General features: G+C 32.7%; 1 protein-coding gene across 1 annotated transcript in view; it reads left to right on the top strand.

Moving 5' to 3' along the window:
- LOC110112086 overlaps window positions 1-15,119 on the top strand; it is a 39,923-nt gene that overhangs the window by 17,974 nt on the left and 6,830 nt on the right. The window contains exons 2-3 of the mRNA XM_020844177.2: window positions 1,519-1,685; window positions 14,266-14,324. Of these exons, the coding sequence (XP_020699836.1) occupies window positions 1,519-1,685; window positions 14,266-14,324 (226 nt within the window). The remainder of the gene's footprint in view (window positions 1-1,518; window positions 1,686-14,265; window positions 14,325-15,119) is intronic.

Raw genomic sequence — 15,119 nt, 5'->3', positions numbered from 1 at the left:
GGGAAAGGGGCGGCGACAAGGCGGCAAGGGTCCAAGGAGAGGAAGAAGTATGGAAAATATAAGGATTCAAGGAGTGAATTCCAATTTTCCACAAGTGCTTCAATCCGAATCTCCACGATGATGAATTGACCAAGAGAAATAAAGGAAAATAGTAGAAGGAGAAAAACCTAGAACTCACAAAGAGATCTAGCTTCTCCTACGAACTCACTAAGAGATCGTGGAGGTTTGCACTCACAAAGAGAACATAAGTTGTAAATTTTCATTCATCAAAACTCTCCTATTACATAAGAAAAGGGCCATATAAATAGGCCTCAAAATGACAAGAAAGCAAAAGACTAAAATGCCCCTCGGGCTACAATAACGACTAAATACCCATAAGGGCAAAAACGGAAAAACATAAAAATCAAATAAACTATTACATAAAATGACTCAAAATAAAACTCATGATCGTGGCCGTTGATCTCCGGCGTCTCCTGAAGGTACATGTGTCGAAATATCTGACGATGTCCTCATTAAATTCATTGATTATCTTAATAAAAAAATTTAATGCCAAATTTAAGACTACAAAAATCAACAACTTGATTCAAAATCACATTGCAGTTGATAATTTTGCTGTAATTGGTTTCACTAAAATCCAACACACTAGTAAAATCAATTACCAATAATTTAGAAAAAAAATATCAAGGAAAAATGTCACGAAATACGATCCAGGCCTCACATTGGTATAAGGAGATAACTTCCCCAGAAAATTTGTACTTCCACTTGAAGAAATCCATAGTAAACTAGCTCACAAGCATAAAAAGAAAGCAAAAAAAATTTAGCGATTTTATCAATTTTATGAATAGTTAGCTCAGGTTGTAAAGAGCTTGGATGTTGTTGTCAAGATCTTGGGTTCGAATCCCGGCTATATTAAATTTGTGCATTGACACTTGTTACCCCCCCAAATAAAAAACAAATCCAAATAAACATTTATTGACAAGAGTAAACTTTTCTTTGCGTTTACATCCCCCCTCCATAAAGTTCATTAACACCCAAGGAGTCCCCTTGTCTGTATTTCTATCTACATCAGTATATTTTGTACCTTACTAACTGTAAAGCTAATTGCCTGGATTTATTTTGATAGAATTGAGAACTTTGATCTTTTTCATTCCTGTGATTTATGAACATATAGTGTTATCATATTTTTCTTCTTCCTGATCTCACATTGCTCATTCCATTTACCTCTTGATTCTTTTCCATTTCCTTTTTAGTTTCTTGCAAATTTCTTCCTATCCATGCAACTCATCCTGCTCACTGTACCTGCTAGGTTTGATAAGAACTGATGTTCTAGTTGCACTGGGTTAGCTACTTTTGTCTTTGAGGTTATTGGCATAAAATCCTGTTTGACTTCCATAGATAAGCATTTGTTCACTACTGTCTATTAATAACAAAATAACCCTTTATATTGGGGCACTGAGTGTTATTGATCTTGTTGATATTTTCTTAATAGTTCTGACCAACTCTCTGCTGTTTATTCAGATTGCATTGGCTCAGCATTTAATGCAAAAGGTGTGATGCAGTGTCCAAACTGTAGGAAAGTGGAGAAAGGCCGCTGGTTATATTCAAATGGACATCGTTTATCATCTGATTTTGATCTTGACGGGTGGATCACTGAAGATATTTATGATTTAACTTATTCTGAGCTGGTAAGTTTCTTACAAGCTCGAAATATTTTGTTTTAAGATGGAATGCTTGGTGCATATATATTTTGTTTGGACTTGAATTTTATAATAAAAAAAAGGCTTGAATCTACTGTTATTAGATAAGATTTTTCTTGGGCAAACTTTCTCTTTTATGCTGAATACTGGTAGCTTGAAATTGGTTGTTCTTGACGTATCTTGAAATCTCATCTGGGATTTTTAGGGTGTTATTGATCTTTTTGGGACGGAGGACTGACATGTATGATTGTTCTGAAAACTTTTGACATGAGGGTCCTTGGTGTAAATTTCAATTTGACCTGTTCTCTGGTAATTGTGGTATTATTCACAGTTGGTACATGCTTGATAATGTTAAGATTGTGAATATAGTGATGAATATTTAAACACGACTAAATTAAGGCTTTATTTAGTAATATCGTGTTATTGTTTTGTTGTTAGTGCAAAATAAGTTAAGCATTTTTTTCCTAGATGAACAGGGTTCTCTGTTAGCTTTGTTATTTAGTAATATCATGAATAAGGTGCACATATAATATAATGTTTTCCATAAAATGTTCCCATCACTAATTAGGATTTTTTTATGTTAGTTTTTTTTTTAAAATTTTAAAACTGAAGCATTTAAAAACCATGACCAAACAAGGGCTAAGATAGCATCGTCCCAATTTCAGTTACTTTTTCAGTCAGTAGTGATACTGATCATGGAGATGTATATGGTGGATATTATGCATATGGACATTACAAATTAACCCATCATTAATATTGTGAGTTCCTATTCCATTAATACATACCGTGTGTGGTTAAATCCATTGAGTGAACTAGAACTAATCCTTCCTATTTTAGCAGAAATTCTATTTCATCTCCCGTCCTAGAAAATAGCACCAATAGCTATAATAACACATGTTTTTGGCCTATTTTTTATGATTTATGTGAATGCTTGACCTTTTTATCCTTAATATTTTCTAGCTTAGAATAAGCGGTTATGGTTAGGTTGATCAACCAAATTGGATTGTTGAACCTGGTAGACTTGTACTCAGCTGAGCAGATGGAGTAGAGTTGAATGGACTATAGAGGCCAGGAAGATAGAGTGTTGAGTTGCTAAGAAATATTCAACAACTGAGCAAAATGGTGTATTACGTGCTGTTGGCTGGTTCAATGGTCTCTATTGAATTTAAGCAGCCATGTATCTCAGAGGATTCATTCTTCCACCAATACAACTTGCATTTGTATGAGTGCCACTTGTCACCTTACTAGCCATTAATCATCTTTTTATGCATCTGTTTAAGGAGGAGAGAGCTATTGATGCTGAAGAGTTCTTCTTAGGAAGGTGACTAGGTGTGCCTAGGAGGCTGGATAGTTTTGGAGGTTCATGTATCAGATTCAGATCTTTATGACTTCTCATGAGGCTGGGAATTCATAATCTAGTAAGTATAATACGTTTCTTGTATGACTGAGGATTTTCTAGCTATTTCTTTTGGTGTGAATTCTCTCAGTTATGATATGATAATAATGATCATTAAGTATATCATGAAATGCATGTTGTTAATCTTCATATTTCCGAGGACATGAATCTCCTCATTGTGAAATGCATAATAATGATGATATGGTGTGAAATGCATAATATTGATCATGTTGATATAACATTGTGATGTACTTATGCATGATAATAGATGGAAGATTACTTGACATACGTGATATCAGAGGCGGCCGAAGATCCAAGGGTCTATGGATCTATAATCTGATGAGGATTGGGGTTGATCTGCTTGGATAAGATGTCTGAGAAAGGAGCGGCTCTTGTAGGTGGCTAAGAGAAAGTGATAACTAAATCAAGTGAGTTACAAGAGCCTATTCATGGAAATGAATGTGTTATGCCGAATAATTGGATTGAATATAGGGCAATTTAGAGTCGGCACAAAGTATTTGGATTAGTCATGAAGTATTAAAATTTGAGTTATTCATCGATATGTTGATCACCTTATGTTTCTCGTGGAACTTCTCTTATTTGTCAAATAGTTTATTGTCTTAGGCTTTCCATTTTTCATCGTGTAATGTATGTTTTATATGCAACATGTGATGCGCTTACTTTTTCCAACTGTGTTTATACTTACTCCATTGAGTTAGACACTACAAGTGAAGTTCATGCGGAAAAAGGGTGGGTGTTAGATGTTTACTATTTTTTAGGCCTAGCTGAGTATATTTTATCCGAATTTAGGGTATATCTGTTCAACTGCTTTAGTTTTTATTATTGGCTATTATATTCTAGATTTCATTGTATTAGTATGACCATGGAGCCTCATGTTAGAACTTTTTTTTTTTAATAAATAGTTTATTAGTTTTATTATAGTACTATTCCATATAATTAGTCTTTATCTTTTATGAATTTTATTATAGTACTTTTAGGCTGAGTAGTTTTCCTTGTATGAATTGTTCAAATCTTGCTAAGGGAATGCTAGAAACTTCCAATTAGGTCTTGGGTTAGACGAATTCTATTTAGATTTGATTATCTAATTAGATTCACGGTTTTTTCAATAGAACTACAACTAGTAATGACTTGAACTCAGTTTGACTAGATTGAGTTGTTATGTTGTTTCAAATGTAGCCTCCCTAGTCGAAAAACTCTTTTACTTTATTTTTGAGAATTTTTAAATTAACTCAATTGATGATATATGATATTGATGCAACCTAAATTCTTAAACCAAGTAGAAGAACACTAGGAATGCAAATTAAGATACTTCCTTTCAATATTACATAAGCAAAACCAAAATTATGACCATTGCTTTAAAATCGGACCGGGACTGGCCGGTTCAACTATGAACCGGTCTGAAGGCCGGTTCGGTTCAATCTGAAAACCGACTTTGCTTCAAACCAGCCGGTTTTGGCAAAAACCACCGGTTAACCAGTGAACCGGTCCGGGTTTTTTAAAATCGGCCGGTTCAAGTTTTTTAAAATATAAACAATTAAATAAGTTATTTAATATTTAATAAATATAAATGTTAATATAAAACTCCTAAATTTGTATTAATGACATGATTAAATATTTAATTTAACCATCTCATATGTCTTCATTACTCCATATGAGCTCTTGCCATGAGTGAAAGCAAAGAGGTATATAAACAATACAAAACAACACTTCCAAGTGATGTGGGACTAAACCATACAAAGTAAAGTCATTTTTAGTTTTATATATACACTTACAAAATGAAATACTTTTATATTAAAATATTTAATTATATTTATAATTTTATATTGAGAGTTTTTAAATAATTTATATTTATAAATTAAATCTAAATATGCAATATAAATTAACAATAATTTATATGAAATTATATGATTATTATATTTCATTATTTTATTAATTTTATTAAATTTTTAATAATATTATTATTTATTACGTCATCCGGTTCGACCCTGGTTCGACCGGTCGAATCGTGAATCTCTCTTTCTTCTGGTTCGTTGTCCGGCCCGGTTTTCAAAATCTTGATGATGACACTTAGTAGAAAACTAATATAGTAAATTTGTTTGGAAGTCGCATAAGCAAGAACAAATAACAAAACACATAAACTATAAACACTCAGAACAACTACGAATGATCTCCTCACATGCAAACACAAACTAGGGAAGGCGCTTAAAAGAAACGACAAACCGGCTAACCACCACAGAAATTATGATCCAACAAAAGACTTTGCTCCTCCGGCAAGTACCAACAGAACATGGCATATCACAACTTAGTACTCAAAATAGTTTAGAGAAAAAGATACAGGCGAAAGGAAAACCGTGGAGATAAGTAGAAAGAAGATCGAGACGAAGTAATAGGGGATAGGGAGAAGACCAGCTTGTAAACTAAGAAACCATCATGTTTTTTTAATTGAAGGGAAACCATGGGGAGAAGAAGTAGAAAGAAGACCAAGACGAACTAATAGGGATAGGGAGAAGACCAGCTCGCAAGCCACGAAGGAATCCCTCATGTTATATTTTTTTCTTCACCAAATTCTCCTCCTACACAAAGAGATTCAACCACTATTTATAGAATAATTGAGGGAAAATAGTAGTAAATAACTCACATAAATGTGCCACCAAAACAACCACTAAAAACCTTCAAAATCAACCCATACATGGAGAAGCCAAAGCAACCAGCACAGGGATCAACAAGGGAAAAAAATCGAGCAGCTAGCAGGAGGGAAACCAAGCAAACAACAAGGAAACCGAGCATCTAGCATGGGGAAACCAAACAACCAACATGGAGAAGACCAAACAACCACCATGGGGAAACCAAACAGTCAGCCAGCATGGGGAAACCGAATTAGCCAACAAGTACAAAAATCCCAAGCAGCCACCAACCTTAGGGAAGAAATGAGCTAAGCCCAATAAGAAAAAACAACCCAAATTAAATACCCAACTAGCCACCAAGGATTAAGGAAGCAAGATCAACACAAGTGGCAAGAAAAATGATGTGAACTAACCTGAGAGCACCGAACCCAACATGATCATGGGTAGTTTTCATCATAGTGCAATACAAAATAAAATTCATAATGTTAAAAAAATAAAAATACGTAAAATGTAAAATTCTTGACTACATCAAATTTGAAGGATTAGGTAATCTCATAGGATTAATTAGTCTTTATATAAACCTTATTAGGCATGTGTAAGATTTTTATTTGATATGAGATGGGATAAATGTGATCCCAAGGTCCACATGATAGATTCATCATTCATCATAATTCATTATTGTCTTGTGGTTTAGTAAAGAGGTAATTTTCTAAAAAGTTAAAACACAACTTTTGGTTGGATCTAAGGGAGCTACCCTTAGATTTCTGCCATTGAGAAAGGAGCTATTTGGTATTTTAATAAATAAAAGCCACATAAAAATTTAAACACCTAAGAGGCGTTTTTGATAAATTCTTAATTGGTGTTGTTATATAACCTAGAAAACTTTTTATATGTTACTTAGGTGTTTAGGTTTTTATGTGAATTATATTTAGTAAAATATCAAAAATTCTTTCTATCATTTTTTCAAGTGCAAAAGTGTTGTTTTAATACTAAAATAATGTAAGTTAAATGAAAAATATAACATAGGAGAATAATAATTAGTTAAGGGAAGGAAATGATAATTACCTCTTTTATAATAATTATCTAAGATGATCTTCAACAGTTCAACTAATTAAGCTAGTCAACTAAGAAAGGGTTTTTGGTCGTTATTTAATCCATGTTAATTAATTTGGTTTAATCTAACTAAAGGGTTGAGTTATGAATGAAATTAATTTAACTTTCATGGTTATAAATAAAGCTAGTTACATGGTGATATGAAGAAGATAATAAGAAGGCTAGGACATCAATTGTGCCACCTCACTAAGGAATGCCACATTATAAAATAAGTCATCAAATATGGCTTCATGTGGCTGAACAACCAATCCTTTCCAACAAGCAGGCCCATAACACCCCCCCCCCCCCCCCCCCCCCCTTCCCACGCACCAAAAAAAAACTCTTATTCAAAATGAGTGGATTATAGTGATGATTATTTTCTTATTTTGCGGTATAGGTGAATGACTAATTAGTTATATCCTTTCAATTTATGGCAAGCCATTATTTAAGAATTGCTAGGGTTGGTTAGATTCTTGTTTTAAATAGGAGAGTAGAGTTTAGCCTAAAGGGCATGTGCATATATCTTCACGTACTTTTCCTTCCTAAAGGGCATGCGCATATACATGCACGTAGAGTCACCAAGATTCTTTTCTTCGAGAAGCAAATGCCAAAAGATACTGGGCAGCAACAATCCTAATTACCATATATTTAATCAGTAGAAAATCCTTGAGTGTGATTTATTTTAAGAGTCCTCTAAACTAGCTTGTTGAGATCTTTTCCACAAATAATCTCAAAAATCCTTGGGTATGTATGTTCACATCCACAAATAACATAGGAATAAACACGATCTTAAAGCTCTTATTATATTTATTAGGTATTCCTCCGCTAAAAATTGATATAAGTATTATCATCCTACCATAACAAAATTTCTTACTTCAATAGATATTATCTTTGATAAAAAAAAGTTTATTTAAAATGAAACTCATCATCAGGTGGAGAACTTTCAATTAGAAGATAAATTTTATGAAACCTCTATTATTCATCTTGACGTTCTTACAACGCAAACTCCAACAAATAACACAGATATTGTACTTTTCAACTTTATGCAAGAAAGAGTAAGCCTAGCCAAAATCATACATTAAACACTTTTAAGCCTATACAAGGAGTAGACCCAATGACAATTTTCAATAAGCTTACGACTCAGAATTATTATTATGTAATAATGTAAAAACCTATCAAGACAGACCCCTTTATATATCTTCTCTCATTACATTTCTTTTTTTCCCTTGCAAGTATCAACTTCAAATTCCATTACTATATCACATGTTCTATTTGAGGTACTTGAAAACAAGAATTTCAAGAATACCATAAGAGAAGAGATGAATGGTTCGGAAAAAAAATCACACTTGAGAGATTGTTGAACTATCAAACTAAAGAAAATCATAGGATGGAAATGGATTTTTTTTTGTAAAATATATAGCAGATGAAGGCCTAGAATGATATAAAGTGAGATTGATAACCAAAAGATACACTTAATTGTATAGAATTGACAACCAAGAAACTTCAGCTTCTATTTCAAAAATGAATATAATTTGCATCTTAATTTCTTTTGTAACTAATTGTGGATGGTCTGCAGCAGTATGATGTAAATAATGCTTTATTACGTGAGAATGTGGAAGAAGTTTAAATGGATCCACCATCTGAATTTGATAGTTCTTTCACAAAAAAACCAATTGTGTAAATTACAAAAGGTTGTATGGTCTTAAACAATCTTTGAGAGCATGATTTGACATATTTATAAAATTCATGAATGAAGTTGGATACAAAAAAGCCAAGTAGATTGTATCATTTTCATTAAATACTCCATTGATAATAAAATCTCAATTCTCTTTGTATACGTTGACGATATAATTGTTATAGACGATGATAGCAAAGAAAAGAAGCATCTCAGGAAGAACATTTACTGAAAAAATTTGAGATCAAAAAGTTGGGCAAACTCAAATATTTATTGGAAATAGAAGTTGCTTAATTAGAATAAGGAATATTCATCTCTAAACAAAAGTAGATTATGAATCTACGAAAAGAAATAAAAATGACTAACTGCAATACTGATGAAACCAAATTGAATCATCTTAAAAATTGGTCGTAGATGAAAAAAGAAAAGAAGTAGATATATGACAATATCAAAGATTAGTTAAAAACTTGATCTATCTATCACACACATATCCAAACATCACATTTGTAGTGAGTATCATCTGTTAGTTCATAAACAAACTTAAAGAATATTACTTTCAATCTACTTACAAAATTCTTAGATACCTTAAATTAACTCATGGTAAAGGAATGCTCTATAAAAGCAGGATACTTTGCAAATTTAAGGGCATATTGATGCATATTATATTGAATCATCAGTGGATAAAAGATCCATGATTGGATACTGTATATTTTTGAGAGGAAATCTCATAACTTGGAGAAGAAATAAATAACATTTTATTTCAAGATCTAGTGATGAATCTAAATTTAGCACCATTATTTAAGAAATATGTGAGCTTCTATGGATCAAAATTATTTTTGGAAGATTTAAAAGTCAAATGGGAGAGGACAATGAAGATATACTGTGATAATAAATTTGTTTTTAGTATTGCTCATAATCTAGTACAATATGATTGTATCATACATGTGGAGGTGAATAAACTTTTCATAAAAGAGATACTATAAAGTTGGTTGATTTGCATTCTATATATGCTAACAGAAAATAAACTTGCAGACATTCTCTTCAAATGACTTTGCAACCCTGCATTTAAAGATATTTTATGCAAATATGGAATAGCATATTTATACTATTTAGTCTGATGGGGGGTTCCACATCACAGCTAACAACACCAATAAGCTTTTTGCCCCCTCTTCCACAAATGGCTAGCCATTGGTGGTACCCACATCTCAACCAATCATGGTTGTGATATTTGAGCACATGGATAAGGGTTCTAATCGTTGTATTTATCCTCTTATGTCCCTTAGATTGCAATTCGTGTGTCTGGTCTTCCTCTTTGCTGGCCCATCTTAGGGATTTTTTTAATAAATAGCTTTGATTTATTTTCATTTTAAGACTTTTTGGAGAAGCCTATATATACTTCCACTATTTGTACAAAATCAAACAATAAAATTCAAAGTATCTTTTCAATTTTTTGACTTTTTGTAGATAGGTCAGTGAGAATTTCTTCAATTTTGTTTTTTTATTACATAAATGAAAATAATTAAACAATTAAAAAGCATATTTAATTTTTCTAAAAGAATAATTTCATTAAAATCTATATTGAAATATAAAACTGTAATATTTTGGAACAAAAATATTAAACTCAATGTATTTTATTACAATGGAATCAAGATAAAAAAAATGTCAAACAAAATTATTTTTATCGAAAATCATCTCGCTTTGCAATATGTACAATCTCAATTCACTCTTGTTGTATATGATGTCAACTGTTGTATAATAAGAAATAAGATAAAAAGAAAATTAAATATTATAAAAATAAAAAAATATGTTTATTCTTAAAATATCCTCATTTTTAACATCATGAGTTAATTTAACTACAATTTTCATTACTTTTAATAGCAAGATTATTTTGGCTTATATTTAAGGAGTTTTAAGGATTAAATCAGACATTTTATATAGTATGTGATTAAAAATTTAAAATAGTTCACTAAAAATAGTCAAAAGACCATTTTTTTCCTTTTCTTGTCCTATAACGAAAATGCAATTATGTTATAGCAGGATTGCCTTCATAATCAAATTTTAGATATCTAAAAAAATTGTTCTTTTTTTTTTCCATCAGTATAAATCTTGAAGCATTCCAGTGTGAAGCATTCAAATTGTATAAATACCCACAAAATTCCTATTCTAATCATCCTTATAAGCATCAAAATCTTTTGTTATCATTCATATTGGAATTTAGAGACCAACTTTAGTTAACATTTTTTAATACTAAATGGTTCATATCTTTTGTTGACGATCATATTATAAGCACTTGGATCTTTGTACTACAAGATAAATTTGAAACCAATTCTATTTGGAAGAATTCTCTTGTAGATAAACCCAGTTCAAAATCAATATTCATGTCTTTATGACTTATAATATAAAAGATTATTTTTATTTCATTCTTGGAGACTATATCCTTCAGTAAGAAATTATTTATCAAAGTTCTTGTATCTATACACTTAAATAAAATAGAGTAGCAAAAAGGAAAAATACATTTTTTAAGGGTGCTCACTCAATTTTGATCTCTAGTAATATCTCAAAACATTATTGGGGAATGTTGTACTTACTGCATCATATCTATTTAATTGAATGCCATTAATAATTTTAAGATATCTTAGAAAGATGCCTATTATTTAAGAAAGGGACTAACAAAAGTATAAGAATATTTATTATTGTTGACCGGCAAAATCTATACATTAACAACAACATCAAGTCTTTATCCCACTACATGGGGTCGGCTACATGAATCCTTTACCTCCATTGTGTCCTATTAATAATCAAATTCTCATTTAAATCTAATATAAATTACAGCAACAACATTGCTCTATGATTAATTGTTATGTTGCATATGGTTATTGCTCATTTTGTAGGGAAGTTTAGTCACTTAAAGAAGCAACAAACAATATGTTGTTGCTTAGAGCAGTGATGGCAGAATTCAAGACGATTACCAATACAATTTATGAAAATGTTGCTGTGACGTCTCATAGAAGATTAAAAATTTTCACTACATAACCAAGGATAATGGAGTCTTTTTCTTTTTCTTTTTCTAAGAGAGTCTGTTAATCAAGCTTTTGAACATTGCTAAGAATATTTTTTACCATGATCAGACTAAATATGTTGAGAATAATGGATACTTTATAAAGGAGAAAATTGAACAAGGAATTATCCAAGTTAGTTACACTACAACTAAACAACAAATTGTTGATATCCTTACAAAAGCTCTTAGTCAATTACATGACAATCTTATTTTTAAGCTTGGAATGATCAACATATATTCCCAGTTTGCGAGGGAGTGTCGAAATTTTGAAAACAAGAGCCTTGAAAGCTGCATCTGTCTCTCCAGGAAATCAGAAAGTACTTCTGGAATTAACATTGAACATACCATCAATTCTAGAAATCTCTCCAACTATTATCCAAACCGTTCAGGAAGTACTTATGAAACCAAATATTTCAGCTATCCAAACACTGCAGGAAACCAACCAGCATTCAGTCTGCAAACTGCAGCCCAACAATTGCTACTTTTGCTGGCCTTGTCGCCCATTAGTTGTTGCCTTGTCGTTTGTTGTCTGCTGGGCTGCCTCTTGATGAGGAAAGGAATTTTTTGTTGCATTCATTCCTCAAGTTGCTGTTAATAATTATGTGAATTTCATTCCTATTTTCCTTATTTATTGGGCTGGTTATGGCCTGATTTTATTACCTAGCTTTCTTTCTATTTTGGCCTCACAACTTAGGCTGTCAAGTATTGTACTTCTTCTATCTATTGAATAAGAGAAGTGAAATGTTCTTCTCCTGTCTTTTTTAACAGTTTTTAGTTGTATGAGTACGCTTGCTTGGTTTTGCAATTTGTATGAAGTTAGATTCTGATGATCACTCTCTTATGTTTCCATTACAAAAATATCTGAGAATGGGCCTTCTGAACTTGATTTCATAAGCAGCTGTAGGACTCTACCTCAATTTTAACTTTTTCTAAAAGTTTCTCGATCAAATGTTTTTGGAGCGCTAGTTATGTTGGTGCATGCTTTTGTCTAGTTGTCCTTCTGTGCCTTCTGTTTTTTCATTCCTTAATTTCCTTCTTGTCAGGTTTTGGACATTTGGTAGAAAAATAATGGAGTTTGTGCTAGGTTTCCTGAGTTGGCTATTATAAAGAATCCATCTATTTATAATGGATATCCTATATTTATCTGTACTTTTCAAACTGTAGAAGGAATGGTACCATATTAATCTGATAACTGCTTTTTTGTGTTTTCATCTGAATTTAATTAAGCCCTCATGCATTTGTCAATATTTAAGCATCCACAAGTTATACATATATTCTAGAGTAATGTATTATCGTCAGATTGTAAGGCTCAGCCATGCATATGGGCCACTTCCGTAATTGGTGACCATATTAAGAGGTTTTTTTTTTATTTTATTTTTATATGGATCGAAATGAATCACCATTTTTATTGTTCATTTTGGGCATTATATCACAAAAGGTTTGAAGTTTCATCTGAAATTGATCCCAACCCGTCAAAATTATTCGGTTTCAGCTAAGTCTCATCTGAAATCAATCTAAATTTTGGTTTCACTTAGCTTAAGAGACTACTTCATAGTAAGAGACTACTTCATAGAATTAAAATGCCGCAGTTCAACAGCGATGAGACCTTATAGCAGAACATGGTCAAATCTCCACAAGTATTGTTCTAGATATGAGATCCACTCCACAAAATTTACTGTTGTCATCTTTATTTCCGCTGAATCTATTTAATCTTGTGTATTCCCGTTATCTCCCAATTTAAAGGATTTTGACCGAGTGATTTTAGGATTAGGTTTGAAATTTTAAGGGTTATTGTTTTTTATTTTTGGATTCTGGAAATAAAAGCGGTTGTTTTGGACATACACAAGGGATGAGAGGAGTTATTATTATTATTATTTTATTTTTTGGCATTGGGTCAGGTGATGTGGGGTTCGGTAGAAACACTTTGTGTAAGAGATTGGGTTGATTTCTCTTGGGTGATAGTATTGGAAGGTTAATAAGGAAAGTGGATTGAATTGGGTTAGTGACCTAGGGTTCAGCATCAGAAAATTGTTATGATACTAAGTTAGAGATATTGTAGGTGTAGGTCATCTTGATTTTTCTGTTCTTTCACCTTGTTATTTACTTGATTTCTGATAGAATTGAGAGGGATCTTGCAGGTTGAAGGCAAGCCAAGAATGAGAGGAACTTATTTCCTTTTTGCTATTGGAGAGAGTCAGCCGAGGGCATTGTGCCACATGAGTGAGAGACTGGGACAGGAGAGAGTGAGATTTGGGAGAAAAAAAAGGAAATAAGCTGGCTAGGAGAAGGGAGGGAATTAAGGGAAAATGATTTATTTCAATTCATAATAATAAAAAAATAACATCCTTAACCCTATTTATAGAATGTTTTAGAATTTAAATTGAAAATTGATCTTCTCTTCAAACTCAGATCTAATCTTCTTATCTTATTGAAAATTTAAAACAAAATTATCCAAAAGAATAGTTCTATCTAATTTCAATAGAAATAGGTCTAATTAAATAAATTCAATTTAAATTTATGAATAAGTTTGACCTAGGATTAGTTGGAACTTAGATCTAGCCACGAGTCTTTATTTGTGTTACTGCACAAGTTTTTTGGTTATCCTTTTCAAGCTCTTTTATATGTTGGCTATTTGCACTTTTTAGTAAATGTATGATGCCAAATGGAAAATAATGTAGCAATTGTATAATATTCTTTTGCAGCCTCTTGGATATCAATGGTGTCCTTTTGGCGGATTTACTCAACTGGCTTCATTATTTGAGTAAGGTCTTTTGATTGCCAACATATTTCTTCTTTTTGCACTTATTTATTAAGGATAAATATCTTGCAGTTTCCTTCAATTTTAATGTAGATCAGATCATCAGATCTTGTCATAATTTTTCTTTCGTTAAAAATAATTTGCAGGATTTTTAATCTGTATGAAATTGTTTTGTATGTATTGCATACTTTCTTCACCAGATTCTTCATTTATGATTTTTTGGTTGGAAACTGTTGACCTCTGCATCAAGATAAAAGAAAACAAAATAAAAAATGCTTAAAATGATTACCTGTCGTTGCCCATGCCGCAAGTCCAGTTGAGATCCCGCCGTTGCTACAGTGCCCCATATCCTGCAATCGGCGCCGAATGGTCCTATCGCACGTCTGCAGAGATCTCGATCTCACTCTAGCTCCTGTCGTTAAATACCCGATCCAAACGAGGGGTTCAGCCGCTGCTCCTTCCATTCGCTACCTTGCTCCACTGCCCTCTCCCGATCTCTTTCCACACGCAAATCCCTCTCTCCATCTCCTTCCTCTCCGATCAAATCCTGAGCTCCACGCCTCCACAAACCCTACCCGAGCCCAAGCACTCGGATCTCCCTTGCCTCTCCCGATACCTCTCTGCCCGACGCCTCCCACTACCGACCTCACCCGTCCAAGCCTGGTCGTCCGACCTCCTCCTTCCCCTCTACCTCCCCTGGCCGAACCACTCTTCCGTCTCCAACCTCTCGGCCGACCCGAACACACACACAGAGAGAGAGAGAGAGAGAGAGAGAGAGAGAGAGAGAGAGAGAGAGAG

The sequence above is a fragment of the Dendrobium catenatum genome, unplaced genomic scaffold, assembly GCF_001605985.2.
Source record: "Dendrobium catenatum unplaced genomic scaffold, ASM160598v2 fragScaff_scaffold_1507, whole genome shotgun sequence".
NCBI lineage: Eukaryota > Viridiplantae > Streptophyta > Magnoliopsida > Asparagales > Orchidaceae > Dendrobium > Dendrobium catenatum.
The sequence above is the reverse complement of the archived record's forward strand: the minus strand, read 5'-3'. Positions and strand labels throughout refer to the sequence as shown.